We start from the raw sequence: 21,910 nt of genomic DNA on the forward strand, positions 1-21,910 counted from the left end.
TTAGGAGGTGCGTGCGCTTCTCAGGCGAGTTAAGGCCTCGGCAGTTCTGCGTGAGAACATGTAGAGGTGCTGCTGTGTACGCCATGGAGTTAGTGTGGGCGAAGTCGCTGGCGTCTCCGTAGTCGTGTTCAGGAGGTCTGGGTCCAGTGGCCCTCGCGCACGTCAACTGCCGGTGGGAGAGAGAGGGGGGGGGGGGGGGTGGAAGGGGAAAAAGAATATAAGTATAGTTAGAGAAGAGAGAAGGTAAAACCTTCGTGAGTCACAGTTCCCACGAGTTGGGGGCGGCTCAGCCCGCGCCCAGTTCAGCCCGTCCCAGAAGGCCCCCGGTGTGAGTGCTTAGAGGTGTGATGTCAATAAGAGTCAAAGTTATCCCTTCAATACGAGGGAGTCCTGTGTAGCTGGGTGGACTACAAGACCGTACCGTTCCCTAGCAAGCTAGGGCAGCCGCGGTGTTGGGTCCCCCAGTAGTGTGGTCTACACAGGTGTAAGTCGGGGTGGTGGTGAGACCTACGAAGTCCAGAGCCACTGTCCGGTCGGTCGCAGAGGCTCAGTAACTAGTGGTGTAGTAGTGTGTGAACTCTCAGAGGGGTGTCCGTGTCCCACTTGTTCCCAATCTGAATTCAATGGCTAGTACAGTGAAAATTTCGAGTAGTACGGTCACGTAATATGGGGGTATGGGTAAACAACTGTTGGGATATATGGTGTGAGTGGTTGCTGGTCTTTCCCTATGTCGGGGCGGGTAGCCCATTGCTATATCAAGGTAGTTCAGGTCGCGGGTCGTGCCGGGCCGGGCCGGCTGCGTGTGGAGTGCGTCCGGGTCCCCCCACCTCCCATAGCGGGCTCTGTCTTGGGTCCCCTATTCTGGGGATAGGAAGCGGAGTTAGCTGTCCGTGGGGGAGGGAAGAGAGGCACTAGGTGGTATGGGCGCGTGCGAGCCTGTCCGCGGCGGGTGAACGTCTCAATTTGCGACTGTCTTACGGTGCTAGGAACTGACAATGCGACATATTAAACATGTAACATCACTCCTCAGTACCACTCAGAAACCGGCCGCCCCCCCACTCAGCCAGACCCACCCGTATCCCCGCAACCCTAGGTATCTTGTGCTAACCGTGAGTCATAGGTGCAGTCCCAGTTTAACTCCCCACATATCCCCTGCTCCCTCCGTGTCCCTAGGGTACAGCAGCATCCCTGTCATACTCCCACCCCCAGAGCCATCTCACCCATTACAGCCCGGTACATCAGTATTAACGAAATAAGATCACATACCCAAATATGTCCCCCAATTGTTCCCCACCTCCCCCCTTCCATCTTTCAGATAGTGTTATAGGCAGCTGTTACGTGATCAATATGACCTGACCAAATCACATTTGCAGCATCAGAAAAACCTACAATACATCAGGTGCTCAAGCGTCCCGTAAGTAACCAACAGTCGTATATAGCGACTTAGTTCATGTTCCGTGTGCACAAGTGGGGCTTTCCCTGCAGGGGTCCCAGCCCGCGGGCAAGTCAGGCGGTGCGTCCCATCCCCATCAGGCCCCCCTCCCTAAGCAGCTCGGGGCAGCCTCCCTTCCCCAGGGGCATGTTAGGAATGTGTGGCAACACCCGGTCGTGCGTAAGTCTCCGCACATGTGCACGTGTGTACAGCATTTCAACAGTTCCGTATAGCGACACAGTTCCTGTTCTACGTACACATGTGGGGTATATCTTGCAGGTGCCCCACCCCACGGGCAAGCCAAGCGGTGCGTCCCATCCCCATCAGGCCCCCCTCCCCAAGCAACTCGGGGCAGCCTCCCTTCCCCAGGGGCATGTTAGGAATGTGTGGCAACACCCGGTCGTGCGTAAGCCTCCGCACATGTGTACATGTATACAGCATTTCAACAGTCCCGTATAGTGACATAGTTCATGTTCTACGTACACATGTGGGATATATCTTGCAGGTGCCCCAGCCCACGGGCAAGCCAAGCGGTGCGTCCCACCCCCTTCAGGCCCCCCTCCCCATACAACTTGGGGTAGCCTCCCTCACCCATGGGCATTTTAGGAAGGTGTTGCAACACCCGGTCATATGTAAGACCCCATATATGTGTATGCGTGAACAGTACTTATCTGACTTCTGCTGTACACGGGATGGCGTTGGCATCTGTGGGTATCAGCAGGCCGTGATGTGTTGGTGTGTCATGGTCGGTCTTCCATGCCTGGTGGGTGCAGGTGGGGAGCATAGCCTTATTCCTCCGGGTCCGTGGGTATCAGTTGCCTGCGGGCCTGCGGTCGCCTAGGTGTGACGTCTCGTCTCCTTCGCTGCAGGTTCGGGGTGTGAATTCCCTGTCTCTGGTCCATTGGCCCCAGGATCCAGTCGGTGACCTCCGTAGGCGGTAGGTTGAGGCGCTGCAGGAACCTGGGGACCTCCTCCGGCCAGCGTAGCGGGAGCCAGTCGTCCTGGTGTCTGGCCAATAGCATAAAGGGGAAACCCCATTTGTATGGGATCCCCCTATCTCTGAGTAGCGCTGTGATGGGTCTCAGGGCCCTGCGGGCCTCAAGTGTGAGGGGAGACAGGTCTTGGTAAAGGGCAACTTCTGCGCCGTTGAAACGCCAGGTGGGCCTTGCGCGGGCTTTGTTCATTATTTTCTCCTTCAGTTTGTAGGAGTGTAGGCAGCATATAATGTCTCTCGGTGTGTTATCAGTCGTGCGTGCTCTGTTGGCTCTATGCGCCCTATCAAACGTTATGGAGTCTGGCGCATCTGTGCCTAGTATGTCGCGGAACAGTGTCTGTAGTGTTGCTTCCACGACCTCCGCCCCCTCGGGTTCTGGTAGGCCTCGGACCCTAATGTTTGATCTGCGGCCCCTGTTATCAAGATCTTCAGTTTGGCGTCTTAAGTGTAGAAGCATATTGCCTTGCCTGTGTATAGCCAGATTTGAAGCCTCAACCCTCTCTCCAACAGCCTGCACTGAGGCTTCAGCTGCTTGTATCCTGGAGGCCTGTGTGGAGATTTCGGCCTTAAGTGAGTTTACCTCCGTGCGGATCGCCGCATGTAGATTATCAGAGAGGGTCTGCATATCAGTTTTGGTGACCATTGCTGCTGCCAGGGCTTTTATTGCCTTGATGTCCGCACTGATCTCCGCCAGCGTGGGTGCAGCCGCCTCCATTATTGGCGAGTGGGCCGGGGAGTCGGCCATGCTTGCGCCCGCGGCCTCGTGGTACTCGGCGGATGCCGGGGCCAGGTACCCGTCCATGGGACCCGTTTGTGCGGCAGTCGCTGGATGCCTGGGGGTTTGGGAGCCGTCAGGGCGTTTAGTGCGCCCCATTTCCGTGCCGTGCTGGTAGGTAAGCCTGCTATATTTGCTGTGTGGGTCGGAGCTTGTCCCTTAAGCGGCCATCTTCGATCGCGGCCAAACCACGCCCCTATTTTAACTATCTTAACTGTACAATTCATAGCCCTTTAATGTTTATATACACTTATCAGCTACACCATTCAAACAACTGACAGGTGAAGTGAATAGCATTGATTATATTGTTAAAATGGTATTTGTCAAGGGTGGGCTTTGTTAGGAAGCAAGTGAACAGTCAGTTCTTGAATTTCATGTGTTGGAAGCAGGAAAAATGGAAAAACTAAAAGATCTGAGTGACTTTGACAAGGGCCAAGTAGTGATGGCTAAATGACTGCGTCAAAGCATCTCCAAAACCGCAAGTTAGTACCTATCAAAAGTGGTGCAAAGAAGGACAACAGATGAACGGGCATCAGGGTCATGGGCACCCAAGGCTTATTCATGCAAGTGAGTGAAGGCTAGCCCATCTGATTCGATCACACAAAAGAGCTAATGTAACCCAAATTAATGAAAAATGTAATTCTGCCCGTGATATAAAGGTACATGGTTTACCTGGGGAACAGATGGTGGCAGGATGCACTATGGGAAGAGGGCAGTGCAGCAGAGACTGTGTTATGCTTCTGGGGAATGTTCTGCTGGGAAACCTTGGGTCCTGGCATTCATGTGGATGTTACTTCGACAAATACGACCTAACTAGAGATTGCTGCAGACCACGTACACCCATTCATGGCAATTGTGTTCCCTGATGGTAGTGGTCTCTTTCAGCAAGAGAATGCACCCTGCAACAATACAAAATTTAATTGAGCATCTGTGGGATGTGCTGTAACAACAAATCTGATACATGGAGGCCCTGCCTCGCAATTTGCAGTACTTAAAGGATCTGCTACTGATGTCTTTGTTCCAAATACCACAGGAAACGTTCAGAGGTCTTGTGGAGTCCATGCCTCTACACATCAGAGCTCTTTAGGCAGCATGAGGGGGACCTACACGATATTAGGCATGTGGTTTTAATGTTGTGACTCATCAGTTTGTGTGTGTGTATATGATATGTGTGTGTGTGTGTATATATATATATATATATATATATATATAAATATATATATATATATACACACACACACATATTTTTTGTTTGTGTGTGTGTAAATAAACGCTTCAGAGACCCAAAAAAAACTAACTGAACTAGATGTCACAGTTGTTTGGTAAGCAAATAAAACTGAATTAAATGATGTCACCATCTGAAATGAGAACTGATTGATTTATGCAAAAATTTTACACTTGCTTCTTCTGGGAATTGGTGTTTTATTCAGTTCTGTTCTGTTACGTCAATTTGTGTTTGGCATTCAAAGTGTCTAGAAATGAATGTGTGATTTAAAGTGAAAAGTATTTTCGTAGAATTGTTCAGTGCAGTTCAATTCATATTTACAATTATAGAATAATGTAGTTCTAATGTTGAATCGTAGGATAGCAGTCTAATCCAGATTAGTATTGTAAAATAAAAGTCTAATCCAGATTAGAATTGTAGAATAGCAGTCTAATCCAGATTAAAATTGTAGAATAGCAGCCTAATCCAGATTAAAATTGTAGAATAGCAGTCTAATCCAGATTAGAATTGTTCAATATGTATTAGAATTGTAGAATAATGCAGAATATATTGCTAATAGTGTCAGTGTTTGGAGCTTCCTCCAAAAGGAAGGGGATCCCTCTATCCCTATAGTAGTGAGGCATAATGTGTAGCATATCATGTGCATAGGTGATATCGCCTTGCAATTCTGTATGGAGATGGCAAAGCCTGGTTATGGTTAATGAGTATGCGGGTAACACTTCAGTAGTGAAGGTGAAAATAGTGAAAAACCATAGTGGAGCAAATAAAGCGGATCAAACAGATCAAATGCATATTATTTAGACATTAGTAATTAATAGTACCCTGCTATATTACAAAAAGCAGTGCCTGAATAAATTTAGAGAGCACTAGCATTGAATCACAGTCAGGCATGCATTTCAAAATTGTGTAGAGGTAATAAGAAAGAAAATAAATAAATCCATAAATGAAAAAATAAAACAAAAATAAAAGGGGGGGTAAGGTCCATTGTCCATGGCAGTAGCGGTGTAGCAAAACAAGTCCAACCAATCCGAAAATTGTAGCGGACTAACGTAAACATAAAAAAAAAAACAGAAGACAGAAGATTAATATATGTGAAACTTGTCTGGCATAGATGAGTTGGTAGGTGACTTTAGTCACAGCAGGAGTCGTTGCAACGCCAACTGGGCTGTTATCACGGGCAGAATTGGGAAGCAATGGGTGGCAGTCATCCATCGTCGAGGGCCGGCAGGGCAGGCTGACATGCTCCATAGATGGCCTAATCCAAAAGGTCAGTTCTTCTTCAAATTCTGTCACCTTTTGCCGATTCAAGAGAGCACAAGGCTCGTAATGGGTTCTGTTGTCGCAAGGGGACCGAGCCTACACGCCTTAACTCCTCATAACTTACCCAGGCCATGGTAGGATCCCCAGCCATATGTCCACGGATTCCTCCACTCTTGGTAGGAGGATCGCAGGCCTGCAGAATCTCTGGGTTTCAGACAACTCCGCGGGTAAGTAGACTTTGGTATGGAGCTAGCTCCAAATGGGCTCCCAGCCCAGGAAGAGGTTGAGTAGCTGGGGAGGCAGCACAGGATATCCCAGCAACGTGTGGATCAGGTAGGTGAGATCTGCTGCTTATTTGATGCCAGAGTTCCTGGCAAATTGCATTAATTTTGGTGGTGAAAGCCTCCTTCCATACTTGGAGTGTTTGGCTTCGCTGGTATGTTGGCTCAGCGGCCATCTTGCAAGTGCAATGTGGGTAGCGGAGTCACCGTGTAAAAACGGCTGGGAGTAAAATTATGGCTTTGGAGTAGCGAATCTCCCCAGCTAGGACCAGGATATCCCCCGCCGGTTCAAAGGCAGGGGGAGGGGGTGACGGGGCTGTCTTGAAGTTGTAGTGAGCTGCGCGACCCTTATCAGGGGATTGGCCCCCTTCCTCCTTCAGTAGGCCGCCAGACTTGGTATGCTGCTGGGCCAAGAGTGGAGATTGCATTTGTCATCTGGTATGGTCTGTGGGTGCTCTGGCAGGGTGCTTCCAGTGTGGCCTACTTTTGTGATAGCACTAGTGACGGCAATTTCATCCATGTATGGATGAGATTCTTTGGCTGTTAGCGTCAGCCACGCCTTGCACTATAACCACTTCATAATACTAGTCGTAATGGTGCCTCAATTATGGTTCTCCTCAATTTTAACACAACCTTCTAAATTAACTAAACTACAAGTTAGTTATAGGTTAGTGATGGCTAACCTTGACACCATATATAGTTTCTAGACTACATTTCCCATGATGCTCAGCTAGCTTTTAGCGATCACTGTTATAGGTTGTGCTGTTGTTTATTTTTGCATTTTTTTTTTTACTTGCATGCTTTACTGGGCAATGCCTGGCTAAGTATATACATTAGTTGACTCTTGTACGCCTTTGTGGAGAATATGCATAACGTATATGCATGCATCCATACAGCATTTCCCCATTAGATGATGCAAGATGAATACTGGGGTTGCTAAAAAGAACACCATAGTCACCAAAAAATGTTTAGCTTAATTAAGCATTTTTGGTGTTTAAATTATGCCCCTGAAGTTTCAATGCTCAATTCACTGCCCTCTAGATGTTAAATCACCTTTGTTTCTGTTTATGCAGCTCTAGCCACACCTCCCCTTGTTGTGAGTGACACACCCTGCATGAAAATAAAATGGTTTAATTTTCAATCAGATGTAACTTTCTTTAGAGGGTTTTATCTCCTGCTCTGTAAATTGAACTTTAATCACACACAGGAGGCTCCTGCGGGATCTGTCAAGCTTTCAACAGAACAGGAGATTTAGATATCTGAATTAAACATAATTTTCAATAAAGGAAGTGTAAACATTAGATGACTCTTTACAGGAAGTGTTTAGGAAGACTGTGTAAGTCACATGCAGGGAGGTGTGAGTAGGACTGCATAAACAAAGTTATTTAACTCCTATTGACAGGGAATTGAGCAGTGAGACTGCAGGGGCACGGCCTATACACCAAAACTGATTCATTAAGCTGTTGTTTTTGTGAATATAGTGTCCCTTTAATGTCCACAACATGGATGCAAATAAACAGTAGTTTGTTAGGTAGTTTTTTTTTTTTACTTATTGTGTTTTTTTTTTTACTGAAATGGTGTTTAAGGGTCTAAACGGTAACGAACTGTAACTTTTGTGAAGTTCCCCTTTAATTACACATCCCACTTCCTGGTATCTCACAGAAATATACAAAATAAACAAGGTATTTTCCGACTCTCCTGGGTGATTATCTCTTGTGCTGCAAAACATGTACAAACTAGCTATTTGTGAATAACTGATTACTGAACATCCAGCTAAACTATCCAATAATCTCATAGTAGAACAATGCTAAATAGCTATAACATATGAAGTAGACAGCACAACTAGCTCCTGTCACTGTAGGGCAAAGAACATTGCTTTTTTTGTTTAAATGTTCTATCCACGTCTTGTGTTTTCGGTTAGTCAGCAACAACTGAGGCTTAGAAGCTTCAGGGTATATATACATTGCAGATTGCAAACCCTTTTCTCCATAGACCATGAGTCAATTTCATTATGGATCCATCTCTTCCTAGGTGAGAAAAGCCTTGCACAGTAGTTGGACACATGCGGAATTAATGGGTCAATATTTCCCAACCAATCCATAGTTTATTGCACTAATTTCAGAAATGAGTGCAACTTTTTTTTTTTTTTTCTTTTTATCAGCTTTGATTATATGCATAATATAAAGTGGGCTGACCGTTCGGAGTTCCGTACATGCAAGGTTTGCACTTAGAATGCAAGGGGAAACCAGGATCAAAGAAAATAAAATGGGAAAAAAAAGAATTTAGTGTAAAAGCTGAAATATCTTGATGACATATGTATTTTAGTAAAATGTGTAGGTTATGTTTATTTATATATATATAGAGACATCTACAAGGTGTGCCATTATGTTCCTTATTGCATTATTCTAATGTTGTTGCTGGTTTACTTGGGACATTTCAGGTAACATAACTGCCTACACTTCTTGCATGTCCTGCCTTCACTGGCTTTATTATATTTTCAGCAATTTGCTAAATTATTCCCAAACCACTCAGTGCAAAACATTTTTTGAGCGGGGGTTCTGTTCTTAGCCCCTGACCATACAGCTCCTTTGAAACATGTACACTTGGAAAATGGCCTCTAAAAATGGATAGAGCATAACTGCACCTTAACAGTTCCCCAAAAAATATACAAATAAGAGACCACTAACATCACTTTTAAGTGATTTGATTTGAAGTTATGCTAGACACCATAACCTGTGGAGCTGTTCTGCCAGTATCTGTTTGGTGCTGATCACCTGCCCTTGTATTCCTTTTAAATCCCTCTAAATTCTCCTAATATAATAATCTATGATTAAAGAGAATGTAGCAATTTTTTATACTCCGAACGCAATATGATGATTCCTGTGTCACTATCAACTCCGTGATGCTTTGAGAAAGAGCGTCCATTCAAGTCTGGACTCAAGGGTCCTTTCAAGACTGTATCCCAAATAATGCTTCTTTTCACTTTCCTAAAAAAAAAACCCAGCATCGTGATTTGAAATCACAAAAATTGTATCAACGCGCAGAATTGTTTTACATAAGTATTTTTCATAAACCATACAGAACGTGCTTTCATTTCTTTCAGGGATAGTCTCGCTTTAAGGTGGAATGCCAAAAATACACGGTTGCCAGTTCTCCTTCTGTCAGTGACTACGCTTCAGTAGTTTCATAACTGCTATGACAAATATTCAAATGAATTCAGTGACAGTGAAATACTAAGGGGAGACTGGGAAAATAAGATATCTTTCCATTCGAAAAGGTTCTGTGTGAATAATGAATCCATTTTCTCTGCAACACAGTCGGTAGTAAATGGCATTGTTAGTATCTGAAGATGGAAAATAAAAATTGTGTTAAATTAATCAATCTGTTTTGTCCGTTTATTTCGTATTTTACTTCTTTTTTTTTTTTTTTTCTTCATTCCAGTGGAATTTCTTTTCAAGGCACAACTATTGGAATGGCTCCCATAATGAGCATGTGCACTGCAGACAAATCTGGTGGAGTTGTCATGGTGAGTGTTTGGATTAGTTCACAAGGAAGATCCTTTTTTTGAAAATGTGTTTTGAAACCAGTGTAAGGTCAATTGTTGCTGCATGCCACAGGATGGGGGGGATCATTCACTGCGGTTTCAAAGACCTGTTAGAGAGGTTATTTACTAGACAATGTATAACTAATATATTGATAATAATGTTGCAAAATATAAGCTATTTATAAAGAATCCACTAAAATTGTTGAGTTGGACAATTTTTTAAGCTAGCTATTTTTTACTTAAATTTTTGCAGTTCAGTTTCCAAATCACCACAAGTCTTTAATGTGGTGAATAAACCTCCAAGCTTTTGCAAGGTATATATTTTTTTTACTCATCACACCTTAAAGGGACACTATCTCATTGAAGTGGTCTGGGTGTAGTGTACCTGCCCCTTTAAAATTTTGCAGTTTCATAGCAAGGTTAATACTGCCTCTAGTGGCTGTCTACCAGCGGCTCTCCCTCCATACACCCTGACATTGCCGAAAGACGTGTGCGTGATGAGGCCCGAACGTGGTTAATGCTTATCGATAGAGAAACAATGTATCCATAGCTTTTCTAAAAGAGGAAGTGGATTGCCAGACCAAAGTAAATGCACTTAACATGGTTCCTTAATGCTTTTATATAAGAGCATTTATTGGACATAGGTTATCATAAGTTATGATAAGCTCCAAAAGGAACACATCCAATAGAAAGATATGTGTATGTATTTTTTTAATTAAATGTTCCTTTAAACGGTTTCCTCACATCCTTCTGTTTTATTTTTAGAGAATATTCTCTCATATCCCATTCCATAGCTGGGGCAGGAAACCCAGACATACTTACTGTCCTTGTGTCACCCTAAGGAGCCTGCTCTGCATTTTCCAGACAACAGTTGCTTGAATCATGACTGTAATACTTTACTCAAAGCAGCATTCACACAGTTTTGCCATTTATATGACTATTTTCCTAGACAATATTTAAAAAGTAATTTTCCAAACTGGCTTTTTTTTATTACCCTGTGTATGAAGTCCTATAGGGTTATTAATTAAAGTCTGAATACCCCCAGTCCACATTTATAAAAATCATCTTGATTCGGATTGCAAAATCCTGACATTGTTCACATTATTTATTATTATTTACCATTCATTTGGGTAATTGTAACATCCCCTTGATGTTGGGAAAAAGTAACATCCACAGGACGTACTTGGAAACCAGAGTAATTTGAATGTACCTTTCCTCATTAAATAATTTGTTATTATTATAATTACTCTTTAGATTTTGCAATGCAACCTTTGAATTTTTTTTAGATCAGCTTAAATCCCAAGCATTCAAACAGTTTGGATTATTAAAATACAGACAAGTAGTAGCCAGCCGTCACTGTAAAAATTAAAAGTAAAAAAAGATATCCTAAAAACTAATGGGAGGATTGACCCCTCCCCCCATGGCAGATATCTACTAAATTAAGATAGAAATGAAGATAGTAAGCAGCTAGTGTTAACACCCCATCACCTGGCAGTAGAATGGAGTATTATAATTCGGTATTATGATAACCCTTATCAACTAACTGCCCAGCAATATGGGGTTGCAAAAATGAGTGACTGGTCAGAGGGTGGACATGTCGTTGGCCACACCAGTACCTCCAACCCTTGGGAATAATTTGGGAGCTATAATTACACTCACCTTTTTTTAGGGCCAATGACATAATAAACAACATTAAATAAACACTTTACTGTTAGGAATATAAAGATGTCCCTCTGCCCCCGTGATAACCCCTCTCCCCTCCCCCTCGGTAACCTCCTGTCCCGCCCACAAAAGGGTTCAAAAACGGACTCCATGTCCCTCAGCGCTGGGATGGGCTCCTCTTCTGCTAACGTTAGCCAATGACGGACCTAATGCACACGCACTGGCACATTGGGCCTTCACAATAGTAAAGCACTGACTCTGTCCTGTGGGGATTTTAAATTAATTGGACATCCGTATGCAAAGCGTGAGAACGTCCAGCATCATTTCACAGATTCAAACTCTACTAGAGGCAGTCTTAGCACTGCAATGTTACTATGCAGCCATGCAGTTTCTCTAAAACTGCAATGTTTTAAATTGCAGGGCTAAGAGGGACAGGGATACAGCACCCAGATAAATTCAATGAGATGAAGTGGTCTGGAGCCTACAGTGTCTCTTTATTGCAAAAAGAAAAGACCCAAAGTATGAAAAAAAGTAACAAAAAAGAAATCCATATGTCCATATGAGCCTAGAAATGGCTCTGCGAAGACTGACAGTTCAAAGAGGGAAAGACCTTTAGCTCTTCCTACACTTTGGATGTCAGTCAGAGCACTCTGATTGGTTGACATGGAAGCCAACCAATCAGAGTGTTCTGACAGCCAAGCCTTGTCTCTTGCAAGACTTGCCCAGTATTGTATTTACACATTACTGGCCAATAGTTCAGATTTTTTAAAATAAAGAGCACAATCCCGGCCTGTATATTAATCTTGATTTCAGGTGTTCATTATTGAACAATGTCATGATTAAGCGGTTTTGCCCCTATCTGATGCATGTTGGTTAGATAAAAATCTTCCTGATCATTATATGGTGGCATTATTGACTCCCCCTCCCCTCCCATTAATCCTCCTACTGCCTGATAGCTTAACCAGTGGGCAAATAGTCCATATTTAATATTTATCAGATTTGCCTGGCACAATCTAATTAAAATTTGGTGTTTGCTAAATATGCAAATCCAATATAGTATTTTCATCTAAAAATGACTGATTTTAATGGAATGCTCCAGCATTCAAAATAAATACATTTATTTATAACGCAGTAATGTTGGCGAGTCTGACAGGCCCCATTTGCCTCACTTTCTTATAAATTAATGGTTTGTTTTCCAGCAGCAAGACAGTCCTGTGTTTAGGAGATCATCCACTCATTAGGAGATCATCACAAACATAGATTAACACCAGGGCTCAAAAGCACCACCGTACTGGCTGTCTGATAAAAAAAAAATGCTGTAAGTTTATAAAACTTGCTGATATATTTAGAAATATATTACAAAAATCTCTGGTCAAAAACTTCCTTGCCACAGAATCTCCCTCTGTCACAGTTTCCCCAAAGCAACTTTTTCACCTCCTCTTTCTCCTGAACGGGAACCGTTCGAGATCTCCCAACCAATCGGAGAATTAATAAGCATGTGCAAGGCTATATGGTTTTCAGTGAATGCATATCCTCAGTTCCCTAAAGAATACTACAAAGCTATATTACCATGTAATTTAATTTAATTTAGTAACTTTTTAATTACAATAAGAAATACTCTTACCATTCCTGAATAATTTTTGACCATTTTCTCCTGGTTCACTATTCTTAAATAAGAAAGCCTGGAGAAGAAGACAAATTTATGAATAAATGATAATGTGGTCTGATTAATATATGTGCATTGTAAATAGGGAGCCCGCAGTCTAGCATGGTCCTTTAATGAAATGCAATGCCTAAATGTCAAATTGACCTTTTTATTTAATCTTTTTTTTTAGACTTGGATTAACCCCTTCAACGCACACCAGATTGGTTTTCATAAAGTGAATGAACAAATATTTAACTTATACATGGGATACATAGCATGCATACAAATATACAAACACAAAATCAACATTTTTACATATATACAAATCTTAAGAGATATCTAAAAAAACAAAAACCTAATATACATATGTCAGTGTACATTATTTGAATTTGCATTTATATAAATAAATAAAGTGTGTGGGCAACGGTTGTTAAATATTTTTTTTTCCGTCTCTACACTAGATATAAAAGCAGGGCCAGATTAAGAGCCCAGTTGGCCTGGTGCTGACAATTATGATGTGGCCTAATTACAGAATATTATCGACCAAACACCTCTCAAGCGTCATGTATCTGATGGAGATGGTATTTGGGGGAAACTCAAAGGATGCAGCTATAAGAAAACACATACTCTGTGCTAATCTCTTTCTAATTTATGCTTTCATCTTTCAAGTGAACAAATACTCCCTAACAGCAGTGTCCAGTGAAGCAGGAAGTCAATGGGCAGGGTAAAAGGGTGGGCCACTGACGCGAATCACGTGAGCAGAACTGCCAAAAGGGGTGAACATGCCCAAAAAAGAGGCATGCCTGTCCAAAGAATTGGAAAGCCAGCCTGGCATCAGTGTCCCTATGTATCACAGTGTCAGTGTCCCCATGTCGCCCAGTCCCCTAGCGTCCCATTGTCTCAGTGTCCCTATTCCTCCCAGTGTCCCCATGTCTCAGTGTGTCCTGTGTCACTAGGATACTAGGGGAAACAGAGACCCGGGGACACTGGGAGACATGGGGGCACTGAGTCACTTGGGGAAACCGGGAGATATGGGATGACTTGCGGATACAGACATGGGGACACCGGGAGACATGGCGACACTAAGACATTTGGGGACACTGGGAGAAATGGGGACACAGCCACTAGGGACACTGAGAGACATGGAAACACAGACACTGGGAGACTAGGGGACACTGGGAGACATGGGAATACTGAGACACTAGGGACACATTCTGGGAAGCATGGGGACACTGAGACATTTGGGGACACTGGGAGAAATGGGGACACAGCCACTAGGGACACAGAGACATGGGGACACAGACACTAGGAGACATTTGGGGTCACTGAGACATTTGGAGACACTAAGACACTAGGGACACTGAGAGACATGGAAACACAGACACTGGGAGACTAGGGGACACTGGGAGACATGGGAATACTGAGACACTAGGGACACATTCTGGGAGGCATGGGGACACTGAGACATTTGGGGACACTGGGAGACATGGGGACACTAGGGAAACTGAGAGACATGGGGACACAGACACTAGGGACACTGGCTGGGAGACATAGGGACACTTAGGCACTAGGGACACTGGCTGGGGGACATGTGGACACTGGGAGACATGGGAACACAGACATGTGGGGACACTGAGACACTAGGGACACTGAGAGACATAGGGACACAGACACTGGGGGACTAGGGGACACTGGGGGACTAGGGGACACTGGGAGACTAGGTGACACTGGGGGACTAGGGGACACAGAGACATTGGGACACTGGGAGACATGTAGACACTGTGACCCTAGTGTATCCGTGTTCCAATGTGTATCCCAATGTCCCTATGTCTCACAGCATCCCCATGTGTCTCAGCGTCCCCATGTCTCACAGTGTCTCAGTGTCCCCTAGTGTCTGTGTCCCCAAGTGTCTCAGTATCCCCCGGTCTCCCAGTGTCCCCTAGTGTCTGTGTCCCCATGTGTCCCTTAGTGTCTGTGTCCCCATGTCTCCCTGCTGCCTTTCCCTTTTCCCCTCATCCCTCACTTCCCTGAGCTGTAGTCTGTTTCTGCATGCTGGGAGCTGCAGTCTGAACTCTGTGCTGTGTAGCTGCTCTCCACACACAGTGACCCCTACTGGCTGGTGCTGGTTTTCCAGAGTAATCTCCATTTATACTGAGAAAAATATCTGCATTTGTATTTGCAATACCGGCACAGCCAGGCAGGTGGCAAACCTAAGAGAAGTGTGTAAAAAAAAAAAAAAAAAAAAATCCTTTTTTTTTTTTTTAAATGGGCCTGGGCCTGGGCCTGGAGCTGCAGCTCCATCAGCCCCTATGTTAATCCGGCCCTGTATAAAAGTACAGATACCTTTTCTAGGAATCCAGATTCCCAAACATGTCATATGGCATACCACCCATGTTTCTTACACATGTATTCAGACTCCCATCATGTTTTCAGTGTTTGCCAGTTACCCTTTAACCTCTTTCACATTTAAAGGATCCTCATATTTTAACAGATTTCTGCTTCTGCCCCCTGCCCAAATTTCCAGGTGGTTGTAGGTAAAAGCTTGTCACACTTGGTGGCAGCAGATAGATCACATGATACAACTGCTGTAAATGCTTATTTCTTTTGTATCAAAGAAAAAATATGTGGCACTCAGTGTGATTAGTTAAGCAGGTTTAATCGACACCGCAACTTGTTGAGTGTTACATTAGTTTCCTAGTAGAGAGTTACTTCTTATATACTACATATACTAATTTAGGCAATGATAATATGCACTGGGTTCTCGGGATTGCAGTGCCAAGACTTCTGTCAGCATGTCTTTGGCTCATGGAGTAGGATTTTAGAATCCATCCATCTGATCCCTTCATAAATCAGGGTAAACAGCAACACAGAAAAGAGAGAGTTGGATTGTGTATTTAAGAGACTGCAGGAGATATTATTCTACTGCAACTGGAAATCAATGCACTGCAAAAAAAATAAATTCTGCTCATGGTACCAGTTTGCAAATCAGTGTATCTTCTCAACCTACCCATACAGCAAGATAATGAGCAAAGTACTCATTATCTGAAGCTGATCCTACCAATGAGATAGTTGGTTATTTCATTTTATTTGTGGTCTGTGCCCTCGGACCTAAATCTGGTAGAACACGTTATTTTAACAAGGATAAAGTGAAAAGTTGCAGCATGGGTGAGTTGCTAAAAAAATAAAAAAGTCTTCTGGGACTCTGTGATGCTTTTGAGTCAGCATAGACCAATAATCCCAATTAATATGGGCAGATCTTTGTTGAATCCAGTCCGCCTGTAGTTCAGGCTGTTCTGGGAACTGAAGGGAGTCCCACCTAGTAGTAGTAGGTAGGTGAAACTAATAAAGTGGCCATTGAGTGTACATGTTGTAAAAGCTTATTGGCAGTGATGTGATGTAACCCAGGACTGAGATCATTTTTGGCTTTGAGAATCAGCCGTGCAAATTAAAATATCCTAATTCAATACTGTAATTTAAAGTCCATTTATCCCAAAGATGGGGCATGGGTAATTTACTCTTACAACCTACAATCAAATTATTAGTTCACATTCCTGACTCCTGTTTCATGGCTCTTACTGCATCCATTAAAATTGGAATCTTTTTAATTGGTTTGAAGGAAAATAGAACAGTACATTATGATGTGAAATATATTGTGTATGTTAATATAAGCATTTGTTTTCCCCCAGTCTTATTGTACATGAGGTCACAAGTATATCAGGGCTGCCAGCTGGCATTATATTTCAAAAGTACTTTAGAAACCAAGAATAGGTTTCAGTGATATTAAAAAAAAAATAATAAGTCAGAAGAAGTGCATATAATGTAGCTTTATTTTTCTTCTTCCTTAACAAGGATTTGTGGTTAAAGCTTTTCATGCAAAATTGACTTTCATAGTGCTCTGTAATTAGAGTTGTCTTTTTTTTTTTTAATACAATTTGTGTTACTTTGTCCGTTTCACTTCCTATTTGAGTAGCTTCACGCCTTTGTAAATTAATTTTATTTTAACGTTTCAGCGAGCATAAATATTGAAACACTGTACTAAAGCTGACGTTTTGTCTTCTCCACTAACTGTAACATTTCTTGGCTTGTAGAGCACCTTGCTCGGAGCATTTACCGTTTGAACAGCTCTATTCAACGTCTGTTGCTAAGTGGGTGGCTAGAATGTATCTGTTCGTAGGTTAGGGACAACATTGTTTTGTTTTGGTAGTGTTTTTTTATTGTTTTCTTCTTCTACATCTTAGTAACATTATCAAAGCATTATCATGTTGATCTTGGGTTTATCAGGGAATTTTCAGTACACTCACGCTGAGCAACCCTGCTGGTAATGTCCACGAGTCTTGTGGTCAAAACTGCTGATTGTAAAGATTTTAGATGTTCTGTGGTTGACGTGAAGCCAATTATCACAAGATTGTTGAGAAAAAGTAACAGGAATACACTTCCTGTTTGATTGCATGGCCAATCCAGATATTGTTTGTCTTTGTCAGGATACATGTTTTTTCCTTTTTAGGGACAGTAAAGGTAAATTAACTGAAATACTTTTTCTTGTGTGTGTTAAATTTGGAATCAGGGATGGGTGAAATAAGATGCCTAGAGCAGGAGGAAAAAAACGAGTATAGATTAGCTCTGATCAGAACTTGCACACAAAACAGCTTGTCTTATTCTATTTTAAAGAAGGACTTCTCGCCTCCAACAGAAAACTGGAAAATCCTTAAAAATTATACATTTTGCATGGAGATTCTCGGCAAGAGTTTTAATGGGAATGGGAGACATACCTAGAAATAAGTGCAAAACATTCTTAAAATTTTTTTTATTTTTTTTAAATTCTTTATTTTGTGTTGTGCAGGTGGGTACAAGAAATGAACAAACGCCACAGCAGCGTGATACAAGATTGACATACGTTGGGTAGTGGCATGAGGATTCGCACATTTTTATAATTTTAACTAGCTTGGACAATCATATTGTTAGAGTAAAAGCATATAAAACAAGTGAGAACATTTAATGGATAACAGCGTGCATCAGATATTACGTGACATATAAGGTTGCACTTTTCTATATTTAACTAGATAATGCTTATGATCGACAAAGATTATATCAATAAGAGAGGAGGATGCTATCTGATCAGGTCTGACTGCCGTTTAAGACATGGGTTGAGTGATTAGACAATTCAGCTCTATGAGATGTGAGACACCAAAAACAAACAAAAAAAAATACTAAATACAGTAAAATTATTTTAGATCATTGTAAGCCGTTGTAGATGTAAAGATGAGAATTCAGCATAATAAATGACAAAATTGAGAGAAAAAAAAAAAAAAAAAAGGAACATCCCAAACAGAGTTTAACTGAAATTACAATGCACAACATTTCCTACGCTATACGTGGAACTTTATGTTAGGTTTTACGTTAAGCCTTTCCCTTTCCTTCTTTTTCCTTCCTTCCCTTCGTGTATATGTTAGCTATATTATGTCATAAAGCAGGTAAAACATTGTGTATGTACATTAGGGTAGGGTATGTTATACATTTCAACTTATCTGGGCATAAGCAGAAGGTGGGTGTCAGAGCATCAGGACTCTGCCAACGGTAACATTGTCCCATAAATTGTAAGCTGGAGAGACAGGAGTTTGGCCTCCAGCTCCACTGGCCTGTCCATTTACTCCCCTAGCCTATGCCAACATGGTCCACTGAACTGTCCAGCTTAGAGGTGACTTGCCAGGGAGCGACTTGCTCGTTTGGTGAGGAGATACTCGGCCATGAGTAGCTTGAGTGTCGGCTCAGAGGTGACCGGGGAGTTCTCTCCGTGTAGCTGAGGACAGACGCCTGTATGATAGGACTCATCACTCTGCGGTAGCGGCTGGCAGGGTGTCGGACTACTCTTCGCCACCCCAGCTGGTCATGCGGTTTCCGTGGCGGACGTCGCTTTTTGCTCGGCTGGGAGGCAAGTGCTTGTTCTGGTTGGATCTCATGCCCGTCTTCGTTCGCACTGGAGCAGGGCCTTGTCGTTTTGGGGGTGGGAATCTTCCCCTGCCCTGGTGCTGCGGGAGGGCTGGTGGTTGTAGACTACCATTCTGGGGACCCACGAGACCCAGGGTCGCCCCTTGCGGGGTAGTGCGGTGAGTATCATTCAGTCGCTGGTTTGGTCGCTGTGCTGCCCTCCACCAATGTGGCCGGCATCTCCGGGTCATACCCTTAGTTGCACTCAGCCCGGGAGGGCTCCGGATGCGTGGAGCTGGAGTGTGGTTCCTCCGCTTGTCTTCGGCTCTCATCCTTGCGGCCTTTTGGCAGCGTGGGGTTGCTGATTGCATGTAGGCCTCTAGTTTCGCCCAAAAACTATCAAAGATTCTGTCGATAGGGTCTTTCGTGCAATCTTTAGTTGTTGCTGTAGTAGTTTGGTGCCATCGTTTGTCCGACACTTGCGTGTCAGGATGCTCCACCATCTTGGGGACCCCTGCCTCCATTTTGTGTAGGGAGGTCGGTGCGCCTGTCTCTCGGTGCGGAGGCCAGAGCACCCCGTCCAGTGGGGACCGCGATATCCCCCATCGGTCCATAGGGGGGGGGGTGAGTTTGTTCCTCATTCTTAATGCGGTTGGCATCTGGCGGGAAGGCGGCCGTCCGACCCCCGTGCCTCCGCTAGGCCTCACGTTGCCGCTGCAGTTCCCGGTCGAGTCCGTCGTCATGGATGGTACCGACAGGTCCATGGGAACTTCCTCCGTGTATTGAGCCCAATTGCGGTAAGTTTCCATCAGTCAGATTCGGGATATACACGTTTTTTGGACTCTCTCCGCAGGAGCTCACACAACGTGCGACTAGTCTGTTAGCTAGTTCGGCTCCGCCCTCTTAAAATTTTTTAACTTGAGCAGGTATATTTCTATGTCAAAAAAACTGACCTGAGCCAGTTTGTCCCTCTCAGGAACAGAGTAATTCCAAGGCATTTTCTTTGTTTCTTGCTTTAAAGGGATACTATATACATCAAAACAACTTTAGCTTATTGAAGTGGTTTTCATGCATAGATCAGTTTCTCTGCAGTCTCACTGCTCAGTTCATTGATATTTAGGAGTTAAATCACTTTGTTTATGCAGCTCTAGCCACACCTGCCTTGACTGAGACTCACACATCTACCAACACACTTACTAAAAAAATGTTTAATTTTATATATCTTATCTCCTGCTTTGTTGATAGCCTGCCTGAGTCTGCTGCATCTTGTGCAATTACAGTTCAATTTACAGAGCAGGAGATACAAACTTTTAAAGTAAACCCACTGTGCTGTAAGATCTGATTGAAAATTAAATCTTTATTTTTTGTGGATGATCTGTGAGCCGGGGAGGTGTGGCCAGGGATGCATAAACAAGGTGATTTAATGCCTAAATCCCGTAGAATTGAGCAGTGAGACTGCAGGGGTATGATCTATACACCAAAACTGCTTTGTCAAGCTAAAGTTGTTTTGGTGCGTACAGTATGTCTTTTTAAGTACATGTTCTGATTGTTAGAAATGTGTGACACACAGCCCATAGAATTAGGGTTATTTTTAAGAACTGAGTTTAGAATGCTTCTTTCCCCAAACCTTGAATGTTATATTTATTTTACGATGATGTAGCATTCACTTAAAATAAAATGTATTTATTTTGGAGCTTGTGGCCAATCCACTATCCATTTTACTCAACTCTGAATGTCTAGCCTACCTTTGTATCTTGAAATAATCCGTGACAAATCTCCAGAGATGTAAAACAATTAAATACACTTATTAAAATAGGATAGCTTGGTGAAATATATAGTACTAAAATTTCAACTAATTTCCTTTATTAGATTTCTAATTGAAGCAATAATTGAGCTCTGTGGTTTAGCTTACCTAATGAGGAAAACAGATGCGTACATTCTTTTGTTAAATGAAGGTAAGCATCAAAAATGGAGAAATAAATTATTACAGTATGCCTAACGCTAGCACTGAGTGTACCCCTTCTGAGAGAGTAAAGGTTACACGTTATTATCCACTCACCATTGGTTTTCACCTGCAAATTATTGGGGCAGAAAGGTTCTATATGTGTCATCAAAGCTGTCTTGGTGTATGAAACACAGCACATATTTTCTTGGAAAGTCATCAAAAATCGATTTCGCTACTTATAAGAAAAGATTGTTTTTGTGTCGACTCTCATCGAGCTTTGATGATGATGATTCAGTTGAGAAGTAGCAGAATGTGAATTGTTAAGGATATACCATGCTAAAACTTTATTTATTGATTTATTTAAAATATTTAATCATTATGTCACATTTGTCAAAAACCTGCCGAAATTGTGTGCTATTAGGTTGGAGGGGTTGAAAGAAGTCTGACCTGGTACCTCTTAATATACATTATGATAGTCTTATCTGTAAAAAAAAAAAAAAAAAAAAAAAAGCAAACTTTTAAATAATGCCTACCTGGCAGTAGGTTGTTGGGTTTTTTTTTTAATACCAACTAGAATGGACACCTGGAGTTATTTATTTTTGTTTACTTCTTATATAGCACTCTTATACAAAACACTGACATAAATTTCCTGTATTTCACATTGTCTTGTACCAATTGGTTGGTATGCCAGCACTGATGTAGCGGAACTTGCTCTAGGGGGACACCACTTGCAAGTCCAAGGACTGCCCCTGTCTCTCTGACAATTTTACTCAGCACGTCTGTCTAGATCCAGTATCAATCATTGCATAAACAAGGGCAGTCTTAGGGCATGGAAAGGCTCTCTACTGGAGAGCAGTATGTACAAGTCCTTATACACCCGCACGCTGTGTGTGCTCAGAACCAAGTAGAGTATCTCCCACTCCTTGATAGACAGGTCTTAAAAGTGAAGATACTCGCTAAAGTCCTAATTTGTGAGTTTGATAAAGTTGTCACACGTAAGGTGGCACGGCAGTTTTCTGGTACCATAACCTCTCCAATAAGCTAAAATGGTTATGGTGCATAGAGTAACTTTGGTTTGAATTTTATAAACCTCTCCCATGGCCTCTACATTCCTTCTCCGGTTTATATTGACTTCGTGACTCTTCTAACTGCCTTCTATAAGATTGTTTTATTAGTATTATTAGAGCTAGTTGACCTTTGTCCTTGGGAGAAGTTCAAAGGG

The 21,910-nt window shown here is 42.8% G+C and overlaps 1 protein-coding gene across 2 annotated transcripts in view; it reads left to right on the plus strand.

Annotated features, from left to right (window-relative positions):
• Window positions 1-21,910, plus strand: part of ADAM12 (ADAM metallopeptidase domain 12) — a 532,069-nt gene that overhangs the window by 353,262 nt on the left and 156,897 nt on the right. For both annotated transcript variants that reach the window (XM_063434720.1, XM_063434721.1), the window contains exon 10: window positions 9,409-9,493. In XM_063434720.1, the coding sequence (XP_063290790.1) occupies window positions 9,409-9,493 (85 nt within the window). The remainder of the gene's footprint in view (window positions 1-9,408; window positions 9,494-21,910) is intronic.

The sequence above is a fragment of the Pelobates fuscus genome, chromosome 10 (genome assembly GCF_036172605.1).
Source record: "Pelobates fuscus isolate aPelFus1 chromosome 10, aPelFus1.pri, whole genome shotgun sequence".
In the NCBI taxonomy this organism is placed as follows: domain Eukaryota; kingdom Metazoa; phylum Chordata; class Amphibia; order Anura; family Pelobatidae; genus Pelobates; species Pelobates fuscus.